Consider the following 16575-nt stretch of genomic DNA (forward strand, 5'->3'; position numbering starts at 1 on the left):
TAACCAAATACATCAATGCCTTAAATGACTATCTTATGAAATAAGATTTCCTGGTAGGGTATGGTGCAGTAGCGTAATAAGAAAATACTATTGCATTTTCTGAAAATATAGAAGGCAACAGGGTTTAAATCCCATCAAGGACAACATCTGCAAAGAGTTTTTATGTTCTCCCCATGTTTGCGTGAGTTTCCTTTGGGTACTATGATTTCGTTCCATATTCCAAAGACATAGTGATAGGGAATTTAGATTGTGAGCCCCAATGGGAACAGCGATGATGATATCTGTAAAGTATATGCAAACAGTATTGTCTTGAGACAAATATTGCTGGAATAACTGAAAATATTACTTCTTAAAAGTTTGTCTCAGAATATGATTTTACAGTTTATAAATAGACAAAATACATATAAATAAGTTTCTATATGTATCTTGCAATCATCTTACATCATGGCATGTGCTATAGCCTAGAGCTGCAATCATAGTTCTGCATATCATTACAGGAATATGTTTATAGTTTGTCAAAAGGTACAGTGGATCAAATATATTAATACTGGGGGAAATTTAGAATGAGCAGTTTTTTTAAAGAAGCACTCTCATCAAAGTATTTATCTGCTTAATATATTTCAGTTATCATATTATATGGCACTGTGTACTTACAATTGCTCATTTTGTCTTTCTACCCAGCAAATTGTTCTCTTTTCCAATAGGTCTAAGATATCTCATGATTAAAAACTCATTAGCTGAATTCTTTTAAGCTCCATATAGAAAAAGAATGTTTTTCTCCCTGCACAAATGACCTCCTTTTTCAACTCCTGACCCAGCTTCTCCCGTTCTTTTTCCAGAGACCTTGCAGTGATGACTGATGCAGGAAAATGAGACTTCCTGTTTATACATAGAGCTTAGAAGGATTCAGCTAGTCAGTTACTAATCATGCAATGTCATAGACCTTATGGAAAACAGAAGAATTAACTGGGTAAAAGGGTTAAATGAGCAATTGCAAGTACACAGTGCTATATAATATGATGACTAGAATATACGTATTAACCCCTTCATGACCCAGCCTATTTTGACCTTAATGGCCTGGCCATTTTTTGCAATTCTGACCAGTGTCCCTTTATGAGGTAATAACTCAGGAACGCTTCAACGGATCTAGGCGATTCTGAGACTGTTTTTTGTGATATATTGGGCTTCATGTTAGTAGTAAATTTAGGTTGATAATTCTTGTGAAAAAATCAGAAATTTGGCTAAAATTTAGAAAATTTTGCAATTTTTAAATTTTGAATTTTTATTCTGTTAAACCAGAGAGTTATGTGACACAAAATAGTGAATAAATAACATTACCCACATGTCTACTTTAGATCAGCACAATTTTGGAACCAAAATTTTTTTTGCTAGGAAGTTATAAGGGTTAAAATTTGACCAGCGATTTCTCATTTTTACAACAAAATTTACAAAACCATTTTTTTGGGACCACCTCACATTTGAAGTTAGTTTGAGGGGTCTATATGGCTGAAAATACCAAAAAGTGACACCATTCTAAAAACTACACCCCCTCAAGGTGCTCAAAACCACATTCAAGAAGTTTATTAACCCTTCAGGTGCTTCACAGCAGCAGAAGCAACATGGAAGGAAAAAATGAACATTTAAGTTTTTAGTCACAAAAATGATATTTTAGCAACAATTTTTTAATTTTCCCAAGGGTAAAAGGAGAAAGTGGACCCGGAAAGTTATTGTACAATTTGTCCTGAGTACGCCGATACCCCATATGTGGGGGGGGGAACCATTGTTAGGGCACACGACAGGGCTTGGAAGGGAAGGAGCGCCATTTGACTTATTGAATTAAAAATTGGCTCCAGTCTTTAGCGGACACCATGCAGCGTTTGGAGAGCCCCCGTGTGCCTAAATATTGGAGCTCCCTCACAAATGACCCCATTTTGGAAACTAGACCCCCAAAGAACTTATCTAGATGCATAGTGAGCACTTTGAACCCCCAGGTGCTTCACAAATTGATCCATAAAAATCAAAAAGCACCTTTTTTCACAAAAAATTTATTTCAGCCTCAATTTTTCATTTTCACATGGCCAACAGGATAAAATAGATCCTAAAATTTGCTGGACAATTTCTCCTGAGTAAACCGATACCTCACATGTAAAACCACTGTTTGGGCACACGGCAAGGCTCGGAAGGGAAGGAGCGCCATTTGACTTTTGAATGAAAAATTTGCTCCAATCGTTAGTGGATACCATGTCGCGTTTGGAGAGCCTCTGATGTGCCTAAACATTGGAGCTCCCCCACAAGTGACCCCATTTTGGAAACTAGACCTCCCAAGGAACTAATCTAGATGTGCGATGGGCACTTTGAACCCCCAAGTGCTTCACAGAAATTTATAACGCAGAGCTGTGAAAATAAAAAATCATTTTTCTTTCCTCAAAAATTATTTTTCAGCAAGCAATTTTTTTATTTTCACAAGAGTAACAGGAGAAATGGGACCCCAAAAATTGTTTTCCAGTTTGTACTGAGTATGGTGATACCCCATATGTGGGGGCAACCACTGTTTGGGCACACGTCAGGGCTCGGAGGAGAAGTAGTGACGTTTTAAAATGCAGACTTTGATGGAATGGCCTTCAGGCGTCATGTTGCGTTTGCAGAGTCCCTGATGTGCCTAAACTGTAGAAACCCCCCCAAGTGACACTATTTTGGAAACTAGACCCCCCAAGGAACTTATCTAGATGTGTGGTGAGCACTTTGAACCCCTAAGTGCTTCACAAACATTTATAACGCAGAGCCGTGAAAATAAAAAATCATTTTTTTCCCCACAAAAATAAGTTTTCAGCCCCCATTTTTCTATTTTCCCAAGGATACAGGAGAAATTAGACCCCCCAAAGTTGTTGTGCAATTTTTCCTGAGTACGCTTGAGCCCCATATGTTTGGGTAAACCACTGTTTGGGCACACGTCGGGGCTCGGAAGGGAGGGAGTACCATTTGGCTTTTTGAACGCAAGATTGGCTGGAATAAATGGTGGCGCCATGTCGCGTTTGGAGACCCCTGATGTGCCTAAACAGTGGAAACCCCTCAATTCTAACTCCAACACTAACCCCAACACACCCCTACCCTAATCCCAACTCTAGCCATAACCCTAATCACAACCATAACTCCAACACACCCCTAACCACAACCCTAACCCCAACACACCCCTAACACTAATCTCAACCCTAACCCCAACCCTAACCATAACCCTAACCACAAGCCTAACCCTAACCCCAGCACACCCCTAACCCTAATCTTAACCCTATTTCCAACCCTAACCCTAATTCCAACCCTAACTCTAATTCCCACCCTAACCCTAAGGCTATGTGCCCACATTACGGATTCGTGCGAGGATTTTTCCCGCACAGTTTTTGAAAGATCTGCAGGTAAAATGCACTGGTTTTCATTGGTGAAATATTACGATTGCTCTGATTAAAGGTGAATCGTCACTTTTAACAGCCAATCAGAGCGATCGTAGCCACGGGGGGACGAAGCCACCCGCCATGGGCTCAAGAACCACTCCCCCTGTCCCTGCAGTCAGATGAAATTACAGTTAACCCTTTCACCCGACCTGCAGCAGCGAAATCTGACCATGACGCATATGCTGCGTCACAGGTCGGATTGGCACAGGTTTTCATGATGCATACGCTGCGTCAAAGGTTGGGAAGGGGTTAAAAGGACAAAAGTTTTATGGGAGTGCTTCTTTAAGTAATATTTTCTTGAGGCAGTGTTGCTGTTTCTTGCATTGCAAGATGAATCAGATTTATCAAAGTAGAACACAATAATTGAAAAATTTGGTCCATTTTTCATGACAGCACTTCTGTGCACAGATGTTTTTTCAATTTTTACATCACATCCTCCTAATAAAATGAGGTGTGGCTTTCTAAAAACAAACACTTGGCAAACACTTACTAGACTGGCTGACTACAATAACTTTTGCACCCAAATTTTAAAGGGAACCTGTCACCTGAATTTAGCGGGACTGGTTTTGGGTCATATGGGCGGAGTTTTTGGGTGTTTGATTCACACTTTCCTTGCTGCATGCCAGATGCAATATTAGATTGAAGTTCATTCTCTGTCCTCCGTAGTACACGCCTGCGCAAGGCAAGATTGCCTTGCGCAGGCGTGTACTACGGAGGACAGAGAATGAACTTCAATCCAATATTTCGGCCAGCATGCAGCCAGCAGGTAAGGAAAGGGTGAATCAAACACCCGAAAACTCCGCCCATATGACCAAAAACTGGTCCCGCCAAATTCAGGTGACAGGTTCCCTTTAAAGCTGCTGAGAGTGTCATAAAATCACAAAAAGTTTCAATTTTTGCATGAATATAACAAGCTATAGAATGTACTACATTCGATGCCAAAAAAATTTGAATAAGCTTTTTGAACTCTTCAGTGGATGTCACACTACAAATACAGTAGTCACAGTGCCGCAATGTTCGATACGCGAGTCTGATTTTTGAGCAGACATTTGCAGTTGATTTGCTTTGTACATTGGCACTACACAATAATCGGCACAATTCCCCAGAAATGAACAATTATTGACACAGGGGCTTTAGCTAATATTCTGGTTTAAATACTTTTATATGCAATTAATACATGTTGTAGTACCAACACATCCCTGACTCGACATTGACCAAGTAGGCAGTGCTGAGAATTCTACCAGATAAAGTTTTGAACAACTTTGCCTCTTTATGTACAACTGTAAAGATTTTTCCAACTTTTGTATTTGTGGCAATTAAAAGAAATATTTATGTAAACATAAATTAAAGATTTTTTTTCCTTTTACGTCATCAATCTGTTACAACATTGAAATGATTACACCATTGCTCCACATTAACATAAATAAACATAATATGCGACTTTTCAATAAATGAATTTAAAATAGAACAGTATAATAAACTATTGAAATTAAACATAACTGATATACATATATATTCCAGCAGCATAGCTTTTGCAATACTAAATGTACAATAGATTTAAAAATACATCAAATTAAAGAACACAAATATTTATACAAAATCACTGAAATCTTTGGTACCAAAATTAAGGGCACCTATATTTGGTAACAAAATGGTCTAAAAATCGCACAAAACTTAGAAATGTATTTGTTGCTCTACAATTATGCCATGGCTGGTCTGAGGATCAGACTACACTAATAATTTTAAAGTCCCCATATACATTACATTAAAGTTGATTAAAATGAATGTTTTTAACCAAAATGATGATTGAACATTTTAGCTGACCAAACACAGACCATCATAGTTTGAAGAGAAGGGAGTTGTCCGGTCTAAAACTACAAGTCTGCAGTCACTCTGTTGCCCGCTATGAGGATTCTCATGTGCTACGAGTGTTACTCATGTGACATACTCCGGGCCGCATTCCGACTCAACTGTCCCTGGCCTTGCTCAATACACTTGTATTGAGCGAGGCTGCGCCCATCTAGTCGAAATGTGGTTGGAAGTATGCATATCACATACTTGTGGTCACATGAGTGCCGTTCCCACCGCAGGAGAATCCTCACTGCACGCAATGAGAGGATTCACAAGTCACATAGAGAGAAGGCAGACTTGTAAGTTTTAGACCAGACAACCACTTTAAGTCGGCCGTGTTTGATTTGTTTCATTTGAAAGTCAGCCAAAATATATTTCTTTGCCATGTTTGAAGAAAGATGAACAATCTTTATAGGTCAGAATATTCACAGAAAGATCATCTGGTAACAAGCATGTTTGGCCAGGTTGGTAGACTATACAGGGACTAAATATGGACTAAATTATGCATAGTTTCTACTGCATTATGATTGTTTGTTAAAATATCGTTCCTTGATTGAAATTGTTTACTGCCATCAACTAAAACCTCATGTGTATGGGGGCTCTGAAAACGACTTCAAACTCATCCTACTACATTTCTTCTGTATTCCTGAAAATACATTTAAAGCTGGGTTTACGCACACAGATTTCTGACTAAGCCGACCGATTTTACCGAAACTAAATTTATTCTGAGTTTCACACAAAATGTTTTAAACAAAATTTTCATCTTCCTAATCAGCTTTGGATGCCATAAGCTGGGACTTTTCTATTTCCTAATACTGGAGTTGAGTTTTTCATATTTTAGATGCCATTTAGACACTACATCATGATTGCCAGCCCTTTTTGTTTCCTGGCAGATGGGACAGTTTACAATAAGATTAATTGGCCATGTTCATTCGAAAAATGTTACCGGATTGACTTAAGAAGAAATCGGTCAGATATCTGTATGAGTAAAAGCACCAAAACACCTATATATACACAAAACAAGAAAGTGGACTGATCACCAACGTAAGAATGCAGCTGTGCAACAAGACTAAACATAGGTACACAATCTATTGTCATGTGTTCTTCCAGGTCTGTTGGGGTATTGATGGTACATTATTCTAATCCACAAACTGTAAAGCTAAAATGGCAAACTTTCCAATAACCTCAGATGTGGCAGAGTTTAAAACTGATAGCACAGAATCACCATCGCTAGGCATCTAATTCCAATCTATAAATGAAGGCCTGCCCATTATAAACTGTTAAGTTGTCTGCCACTTATTTGTAAACCACATGTTCTACAAAGGGCAGACCCATTCAACCTCAATGATCATGCTAGAGAATCTAGACCAAGTGACTTTTCTGTCTCTTATTCTTGTGACATTCTTATTGTTTCTAATCTACAAAAAAGTTTAGAAAAATTACAAATTTATATTACAAGGGCAATCAAAATGATGGGTCTAATAGCAAAACGGAATCCACATAATTATTGATTGAGATGTGAATGTAAACTAGGTGCCTTAAGTTTTTTTAACAACCATCATGGATCACTTGCACTTCCATCACGTAACCACAGACTTATCTTCATTCTTCTAGATCAAGTGATTGTATTTTCTGGTCTTGTAAACACTAGTAATACATTCGAGTTTTCAACTCAGTGGCACTTACTCCGAACCAAGCATCTTCCCGTAACACTGGTTTATAGCACCTTGCACAACAACTAGAACCCATGTGTGAACAGGTTTTTTAAAATGCCATACCATATTCTCTTCCATTAAAAAGAGCACAGCTCTAAACATATCCTGAAAATATCTCGACAGAGATGCTTTACTGATTACATTTTAGTAAACTTTATTGCTGTTCACATTTCCCAGTAGTAAGTTTTAGCGCCCCTTTGTTATGCAATAAGTTCAATGTCTTGAATTCAAGTGGCATCCTGTGGGGACCGGCATTAGAAAAATATTTGTATTTCAGCTCATCGTAATAATGATATTTTACTAGGTTTCCATAAACATCCTTGGGGAAAGGCCAAAATCCATAAAGATGAATTTCATCACAAAATCGTGTCGCCAGTGTGTACATTAGAAGTCCAGTGCTGGGTCTCTTGATTTGGACCTTGTTTGTTAACCAGTACCTGAAGAGAAGAACAGAAAACAGATTTATGAGAAGACTGAGCATTTGCAAAACTATTTAGCAATATTGTGACTACATACTGGAAGGTGGAACGTCACTTTATAGTAACCAAGCGGGAAAAAAATTAACAAAGCCAATGCAAAATATTTATGTCACTTCTACTATCTTACAGCGAGTTGCAATTTTTGGGCTAACTCATCTTCTCCAACGAAGGTGAATTAATAAGTATACAATATATATAAAAAAAATCCATCAACTGTTATCAACCCTTACATTTTGTAACTGGTCATTATTGGTACCGTACTTTATAAAAAGTAGGCAAAAAAATAATTGGGCATTGCCGAGTCCATAGCAACCTGTTCAATAAAACTCTTTCATTATTTATTTTGGATGGTGAACAGAACACCACAAAAATGAAATTTGAAAAAAATCCATTATTGCTTCTTTTTAGGTTTACCCTGTTGTGCAAAAAACTAAAATAAAAAGTGATGAAAGATTTAAATAAATCCCCAAATAGTAGTGAAAATACTGATACAAAATAAAGCTTGTTGTTGAATGAACACTGGGCCAGAGATGTGGCACAACAGTGGAGCAGAGAGCTGGACAACAGGTAAGGAACAACTGGTGTGGCCTGTGAGGTGGGCGCTGAGGTGAGTTTGAGCTTTTTTCAAAAGTTAAAAACAAAACAAAACCCTGGGTGCACTCTGCTTTCTTTCCATTTCTCTTCACCTGTGTTTTGTAGCATCTTTAGCTCACTGTTCACTCTGGGCCGTGATATCTGTCCGTCAGAGAACTTATCCACTCGTCTAAAGAAGTATTTAGCAAAATAATTATCTTGGAGTGCTATATAGCTGCATACTAATTACCGTCCCTCACAGTGCGTGTAAGGTAGAAGACACTCTTAGGCCAAATTCTCACATCCTTATTCTGCGTTCTGAGTATAGTCCATGATGAATGAACTAGCTGTGGGTCTCCTGAGAGTTTCATGGGCATATATACGGCTGTTGAGCTTCAATCAGGAGACTGCAGCTTCATGCATCGTGGACCATACTCATACCACGAAACACAGATGTCTAAATCCAGCCTTATTGTGCAAAGAAAATTTTTGCTTTGGTAGATTGAGTAGTTATACCGTAATAATGTATTTTTTAATTTATTATTATTATTTATTATTGGCGCTTTACATGTGAGGAGGGGTATACATAAAAACAGGTACAATAATCTTGAACAATACAAGTCACAACTGGTACAGGAGCAGAGAGGACCCTGCCACCGAGGGCTCACAATCTACAAGGGATGGGTGAGGATACAGTAGGTAAGGATAGAGCTGGTCGTGCAGTGGTTTGGTCGATCAGTGATTACTGCAGGTTGTAGGTTTGCCGGAAGAGGTAGGTCTTCAGGTTCTTTTTGAAGGTTTTGATGGTAGGAGAGAGTCTGATATGTTGGGGTAGAGAGTTCCAGAGTAAGGGTGATGCGCGAGAGAAATCTTGTATGCGATTGTGGGAAGAGATAAGAGGGGAGGAGAGAAGGAGATCTTGTGAGGATCAGAGGTTGCGTGCAGGAAAGTACCGGGAGACAAGGTCACAGATGTATGGAAGAGACAGGTTGTGGATGGCTTTGTATGTCATGGTTAGGCTTTTGTACTGGAGTTTCTGGGTAATGAGGAGCCAGTGAAGGATATTGACAGAGGAGAGGCCGGGGTATAGCGGGGGGACAGGTGGATTAGTCGGGCAGCTGAATTTAGAATAGATTGGAGGGGTGCGAGAGTGTTCGAGAGGAGGTCACAGAGCAGGAGGTTACAGTAGTCGAGGCGGGAGATGAGGGCGTGGACTAGGGTTTTTGCAGATTCTTGGTTTAGGAATGTACGGATCTGTGAAATATTTTTGAGTTGAAGGCAGCAAGAAGTGGAAAGGGCTTGGATATGCGGTTTGAAGGAGAGATCAGTGTCTAGGATTACCCCAAGATAGCGAGCTTGTGGGACTCGGGAGAGTGGGCAGCCATTTACTGTAATGGATAGGTTTGTTGGGGGGGTCGCGTGAGATGGGGGAAAGACAATGAATTCTGTTTTGTCCATGTTAAGTTTTAGAAATCTAGCCGAGAAGAAGGATGAAATAGCGGATAGACATTGAGGGATTCTGGTTAGTAGGGTGGTGATATATGTTCCAGAGATGTAGATCTGTGTGTCATCAGCATAGAGATGATACTGAAAGCCATGAGATTCTATGAGCTGTCCCAGGCCAAAAATGTAAATGGAGAAGAGCAGGGGCCCTAAAACTGAACTTTGCGGGACTCCGACAGATAGGGGGTGAGGTGAGGAGGTGGTGTGTGAATGGGAGACGCTGATTTTTCGGTTAGTTAGGTATGACGAGATCCAGGATAGTAGGAAGCATACGTTACTCAGAAAACAAAAAATATTTATTATTTATATCTAAAAAGCCACCAACCTGTGGCTGCACCAAACACCAACACAAAAACTGTGAACAAACTAGTGAGGGGAACTAGGAATACCCTGAACTGATATCTATATTGTGGTCTGCCTATCAGCGGGGGTTGGCGCCCTATGGGATAACGTTATGAGGCTACACAGTGACAAGGCGGACGGCATTTACACCCCACGATGAGTACCAATCTTGGCGCTATTATAATATGCTACATTCCTGAGGGAATATGATTGTTACACTGTTGTGGATATTAAGCCATAAGATTGATGGCATTCATGTGTATGATTTGGTACAACTGGGGTTTTTTGAGATGGTAGACATCCCAGATGGGATATATTAGAGGTTGATGAGCTATAAACTGATCATATGAAGCTGACCTTTAGAATATCTTCATCAAATAGTGATCAGTAAGGTTTGGCATTGAGTAATATTGATGAAACTAGCCACCACCTCATAAAGTATAAGCAACATCTTCTGTGCATACTTTGAGAAAGTCACGCAAGTAGATATAAGCGAGAATATATTGCTAAATATTCGGGTGACTTTTGCCACACGCCTGTGTCATGTTCTCTATTTGTTTTTAAACACTGTGTGGGGTATAGGATTCCTTAGATGAGGAGTGGTCTATGTTTAGTCCAGAGGGGACCTTTAGTTCACTATTGTGTGGGTAGAGGGGCCCAACGGCTGTCTAGGGTTTGATAGGGACCCCAGGGAAAGCCGACGTGGAGCGGGGGCGCCATAATGTTATCCCATAGGGCGCCAACCCCCGCTGATAGGCAGACCACAATATAGATATCAGTTCAGGGTATTCCTAGTTCCCCTCACTAGTTTGTTCACAGTTTTTGTGTTGGTGTTTGGTGCAGCCACAGGTTGGTGGCTTTTTAGATATAAATAAAATATTTTTTGTTTTCTGAGTAACGTATGCTTCCTACAAATTCCTACTCTAAAATATTGAGATCCAGGATAGTGCCAAGTCTGTGATGCCAAGGGATGTGAGGGTCTGTAGTAATAGGGAATGGTCCACTGTGTCAAAGGCAGAGGACAGGTACAGGAGGAGGAGGATAGAGTAGTGTCGCTTGCTCTTGGCGATTAATAGGTCATTGGTGACCTTAGCTGGGCAGTTTCAGTGGAGTGGTGTAACCGGAAGCCTGATTGTAAGCAGTCGAAAAGGGAGCAGGAAGATAGATGGGAGGACAGTTCAAGATGGACGTGTTGTTCCAGTAGTTTTGAGGCATAGGGGAGAAGTGATATAGACGATAGCTAGATACAGAGGATGGGTCAAGAGAGGGCTTTTTGAGGATAGGTGTGATTGAGGCATGTTTAAAGCTTGAGGGAAAAACACCAGTTGTTAGTGATAGGTTGAAGAGATGAGTTAGAGTTGGGATGAAGACTGTGGAGAGGTTTGGGATGAAGTGGGAAGGGATCGGGTCAAGTGCACAGGTGGTGAGATGCGATCTTGGGAGTAGAGTGGCGAGTCGATCTTCTGTATTACTTTTAGTGTCTAAAAGTTGGTTTAGACACTAAAGTAATATTAACAAAATATTAAAAAAATATAGTGTTTCAAGATCCTAAGCATTAAAGGTCTCTTGCTTTAATGAGCATGTAGTCAAAAAAATAAAGTGTGTCTTATTAATAATCCACAATGTGTTAACAGAACTGATGAACTGGAACATTTTTGTACAGTTCTTTCATATAGAGTTCATACAGTTATCTGTACTAACACCTTAGCAGCGCACAACTGTAGATATCCTCTTCTTAAGAATTTCATTTACATGCCTAGAGAAAAATTCTTGACTTTTTCTAACATCCATACCGTGAAAGCTTATGTAATGAAATACCCTGAAAAAATGATACGTTTGACTACTAAAAGGGGTAATAATGGAGAAGGAGTGTCTTTGGTACCTGAGATTCTTTTCTTCAAGTTGTAATAATCCACAACAAAGTACAAAAAATTGAAACCATGAGCCACTTTAGAAGATAAGATAGCCGACACTACTATCAGGAAGCTCATCCATTCACCAAGGGTATTGTTATATATGATATTTGGACAAAGTTATCTAAGTTTTGCAGCTGTCAATTTTCAGACAACGCAAAAAATACCAATATTCAAAAAGCGCAGACTACCTTTTATATCCTATATCTAACCCTTGTCATCTCCATCATTTCCTTTATCACAATATTAGCTGTGAAGTTATTGTAGCAGTGCGTGATGGATGTTGTACCATCCTTTGGGACCTAATTAAAAAAAAAAAAAAAACAACTCTTCCAACTGGTTCCTCAATCCATAAATGACAAAGCCTGAATAGATATTATGAACAGACATTTTTTTTTCTATTTTTTTAGCCTATGCTGTCATAACTTTTTTGTATGACGATGAAATTGCTTTATTTGTCAGTGATGTTTGTGAGTTTATATCAATTACTGTGCAATTGATATTAATTTTATTTTATAATGCAAATATAAAAAAAACTATTTTGGGGGAGTATTTTGCTTATTTTTACACTGTTTATGTTTCATACCAAATAGGCAGATGAATAAACTCTTCTGGTTATTATGGTATGTTGTAAACTAAATAGTGTCTTTATTTTCTTATTTTCAGAGGGATATAATTGCTTTTTTATTTTTCATTTTTCCCTTACATTTTATATTTTTATTTATTTGTTATATAATATGCCACACAACAGGTAAAAAAAAATCCACCTCTATTGAACACTATGTTTTCATTTTCTTGCTCAGTTTTTCACTGAAAAGGGGGCATTACAGGAAAATACCCACCTGCTATTTCAAAAGTTACAGCCAAGTTGATCTGGATCTGTTAAGTCTGTTAAGTCCCAGCATCTGTGCTATATCTGGCAGACGCACAATAATCATGTAATCACTGGGACCAAAAGAAGCATCCAGATTGCTGATACCTCCATTTACTACATATTGTTCGATAATTACTATGTAGCCTAAAATCAAAGCCAGAACCAGTGATAAACTGCTTCTGTCTTCCTCCCAGGGTCTTCAGCTAACTCTGACAGCCGGATACTTGATCTGCTTGGTTACAAGAGAAGGAATGACAATGCAGGACTTCAAAAGGCAAAATGGTCACTTCATCATGCACGTTCTATGTCAGTCTTGATAGAGCACAGTGGCCAAATTCATTAAGAGGCACACGTTGTTAGGGCTAGCGGAATGCACCAAATAATAAGACAGATAGAGTATGGTGCGTTCGCAGCCCGGGGTCCACCGTGCAGAGGTGGAACCTGCTGCCAAGTAATGACGGACTATATGGCGGTACTCATAAGTATACACACGTGGGTTAAACTTCACCCAGCGTGAAGGAAGCGATCCTGTTGCGTCACAGGATCGCGGTACCGCACATAGAGCGCGAGCAAGTAGTCAGCGAACTCAACCCCAACTAGGATTGAAGTCCGATTAGACCCTTGCTGGCACAACACCGCAGCTGGGTGTGTAAGGAAGCTAAATAACAATATTAAGACACAAGAGTGCATGCGGTGCCGCACTGATGAACGCCACTAACCACCCAGGCTTGGGTAAGGAACAGAGGAAGTGCATGGCGCCGTACTGGCGGTCACAGCAACTGGACGCTGTAATGTGTGATTCGTGCTGTAGGATAAGTCGGGCGCTAGATAGCAACCATACACCTTCCGCGAACAGACATTCAATAGGGAAGGGGTATCCAAGGACGACTTGCACTCACAACAAACACACGTATGCAAATGTACACTAGCGCATGGCCGTGCGGTCATGTGCAGTTTATATAGTTGCAGCACAGGAAGTGGCCACAGAAACTTTGCCCTTCCAAGACCTGCCAAGAGGACCAATGGAATGTGCTGCAGAGCCTGAGCACATGACCCTCGATCTCCAACGGGAGATCCTGCCCTGGGCATGCTCAGTGTGTGCAGACAAGGACTTAGTCCCAGAGAAGTCCGCTCGCTGCTGACCAGCACTGGCATTAATGGCAGAAGCTGAAGAAGCAGCAGTAACTCTCTGTACAGAGTGAGACTGAGCAAGACGCTGGGACCGACGTCCCTGCTGAGCAGACTCCACTGCGGCTGGATAAGAATGGGAGACCGCAGCGGAGATGGCTCGAGATTCCCCCTGTGCAGAAGCGGGAACTCGAGACCTAACACACATCACTTAGTGATTTCAGCACCTCTACTAAGTAAAGTTCACCTCCATAAGCTGTGCCAGAAATGCTACTCATAGAAAATACTAGCAGATTTGACGAGCTGGCACGTTGGGTATGGTCATGCCCTATTTCGGCACCTTCCCAGCTCCACCCATTTCAGTGGCATCATCAGGGTTTCATGAGTTGTGTTAGACAAAGAACATTGGAGCCCAAGTGAAGATTAAGCTTATTCTCCTTAGATAAAATGTGCGTGAGGCTGTTCAATATGGGCTCCCCCAAATATATAGAATGGACACTGCATATAATGCATGTTTAAATGTATAAAAATGTATAATGTAAAATCTTTTGTCACGTCAGTGGTGTTGTCAGCTCTTCATCAAGATTATATTGATATCTTAAAGCGAGTGACAAATAATAATAATAAATTTTTATTTATATAGCGCCAACATATTCCGCAGCACTTTACAATTAAGCGGGGACATGTACAGACAATAAATTCAGTACAAGTTAAGACAATTTAAACAGTGACAAATGATCTCTATGTCATTTTAACAAGTTTAAAAATGTGTGTCTTAACGTGAATAATTTGGAAGATTCTTGATTGTTTTAGTATTGTTATAATCTTTAAATCGATTTAAATGTCCAAGTTGTAAATGGCTCTAATGGGTTAAAATAAAGCAATTTTTCCAGTTTTGGGAAGAGATGATAGAATCTTCCTACACTGCCCCCTCCAAAAAAACAAAAAAAAAACTAAAAAATCATAAAACAATTACAAATAATTTTTAGTTCCATCATATATTATGTAGCTATCGTGAATATTGTGCATGTGTTCTGCATACTACAAATCTTCCACTGAAATGTAAATTTTGATTGGTTGCTCAAATAGGTGTCGCTGTATGTGATTAAAGGAGATGGACGCAGTGGATCTCCCCAGCAACAAAATATCTCTTGTACTATCTTATTACATTGGTTGTCCCTCCAAGGACATTTTTGGCATATCACTAGGATATGCAATAAATGTTTGAACAATGCGAGTGTGGACTGTACTGTTGCGTTCATGCCCCTGAAGACAACAACCTCATCATTTCAATAGTGTCATGCATTATATGACAAAGTCACTGGTAAAGTGCTGGAGGGGAGATATGTTTCACTACGCCTAATGGTGTCAGTGATATAAAACCCAGAGTATTTTCCTCCAGCACACTATGTGCTGTGAGGTTTCAGCTAAATTGCATAATGTGCTGGTTTTTATGTGGACATCCATAGTGTGGGTGGGAGGATGTCCATCTTATCTCCCCTGCAGAGCTGTCACCACCGTGCGCTGACAGGACCTGTGTGATGTCACAGTCATGTGATCAGTCACATGATGGCGGAGTCCCATGGTCTGGGGCTTAAGTAGCTGGCTTCCAAAGGCAGAAGTGTTCAGTGTTCGTGGAGAGGAAGCACTCCAGGAAAGTGTTTGTGTCTGTGTTAAAGGACCTGAACCGTGGACATTGCTGACCGTGAGCAGGCTGATCCCCACCATGAGAAGGACTGCGGGTTTTTTTTCGGTTTTGCCCAGAAAGCGTGTTTATTTTTCTAAGCTTGGTTTATGCTGCCTTTAATAAACCAAGAACGTTCTTAAAGAGACAGTGTTCCGTTTCTACCTCTGGGTTTCCTGTTGAGTGAGCCGCTCTACCACATTACACACGCAGATAGGGTAAAAGTGTGATAGGAATTGTAAGTGTACTATGATTAGTGCATTCTGTTATAAGATGCCTAATGTTTGTAAGAGAGATCTGCCCAACAACAGACTGCAGGACAGATATAGTTAGGTGTTGTGAGTAGCCCAAAGGGGGAAGGCTTAGTGATAGGGACAGGAGACTGCTTCCTGTTTTAAAAGAGTTTGAATTTTTTAGCTAGTGTGACAAAGTCAAGTTCAAGGTGCAGTGGGCCTATAGCAAAAGCGAGCACATATTGTTTTGGGCGGTATGAGACCTTACAAAATTCTCTGCAGACATTCCTGCAACGTCCGGAGCCCAAGGCTCAAAACAGGTGCTATGGAGAGAACTTCAACCACTTCTGTACAGAGGATGTTGGACATGGAACTGAGTGCAGGAATCTTGGGTGTACTGCGGAACTGGACAGGATGAGTGATCTTGGGGATAGTCCAGGCAGAACAGAAATAGAAGCTGGAATTTTACTGTGCTAAGAATCAAGAAAAGGCGGGTGCTGTGCATTGAAACAAACTGGGTGTCCCGTGATCTTTGTGCGGCAGCTCTTGCAGTCCTGCAAGCGAGTGGAATGCATCCTACATGTGACAGCACATTGGAACTGGGTATACAATTTTCCTGTAAAGTTACAGAGTGGCATGGAGTCGCTGCTCGCCCACGACTACCACCCTCTAGCACCTTACACAATCCCACTGACATCACCCATATCTATATATATAATGAGGCCAAGGGCACATACTGTTATGAACAGAGAGGTGTTTGCACATATGTAGCTCTCTCTCTTCAATCATTACTATGGGAGCTCCAAAAATGTCCCAGATGGAAATATCCCTTTA

The 16575-nt window shown here is 40.2% G+C and overlaps 1 protein-coding gene across 1 annotated transcript in view; it reads right to left on the bottom strand.

Annotated features, from left to right (window-relative positions):
• Positions 1 to 4591: 4591 nt before the first annotated feature.
• Positions 4592 to 16575, bottom strand: part of ST8SIA4 (ST8 alpha-N-acetyl-neuraminide alpha-2,8-sialyltransferase 4) — a 255164-nt gene continuing 243180 nt past the window's right edge. The window contains exon 5 of the mRNA XM_069752216.1: positions 4592 to 7449. Within this exon, the coding sequence (XP_069608317.1) occupies positions 7167 to 7449 (283 nt within the window). The 3' untranslated portion in view covers positions 4592 to 7166. The remainder of the gene's footprint in view (positions 7450 to 16575) is intronic.

Source organism: Ranitomeya imitator, chromosome 1, assembly GCF_032444005.1.
Source record: "Ranitomeya imitator isolate aRanImi1 chromosome 1, aRanImi1.pri, whole genome shotgun sequence".
NCBI classification, from domain to species: Eukaryota; Metazoa; Chordata; class Amphibia; order Anura; family Dendrobatidae; genus Ranitomeya; species Ranitomeya imitator.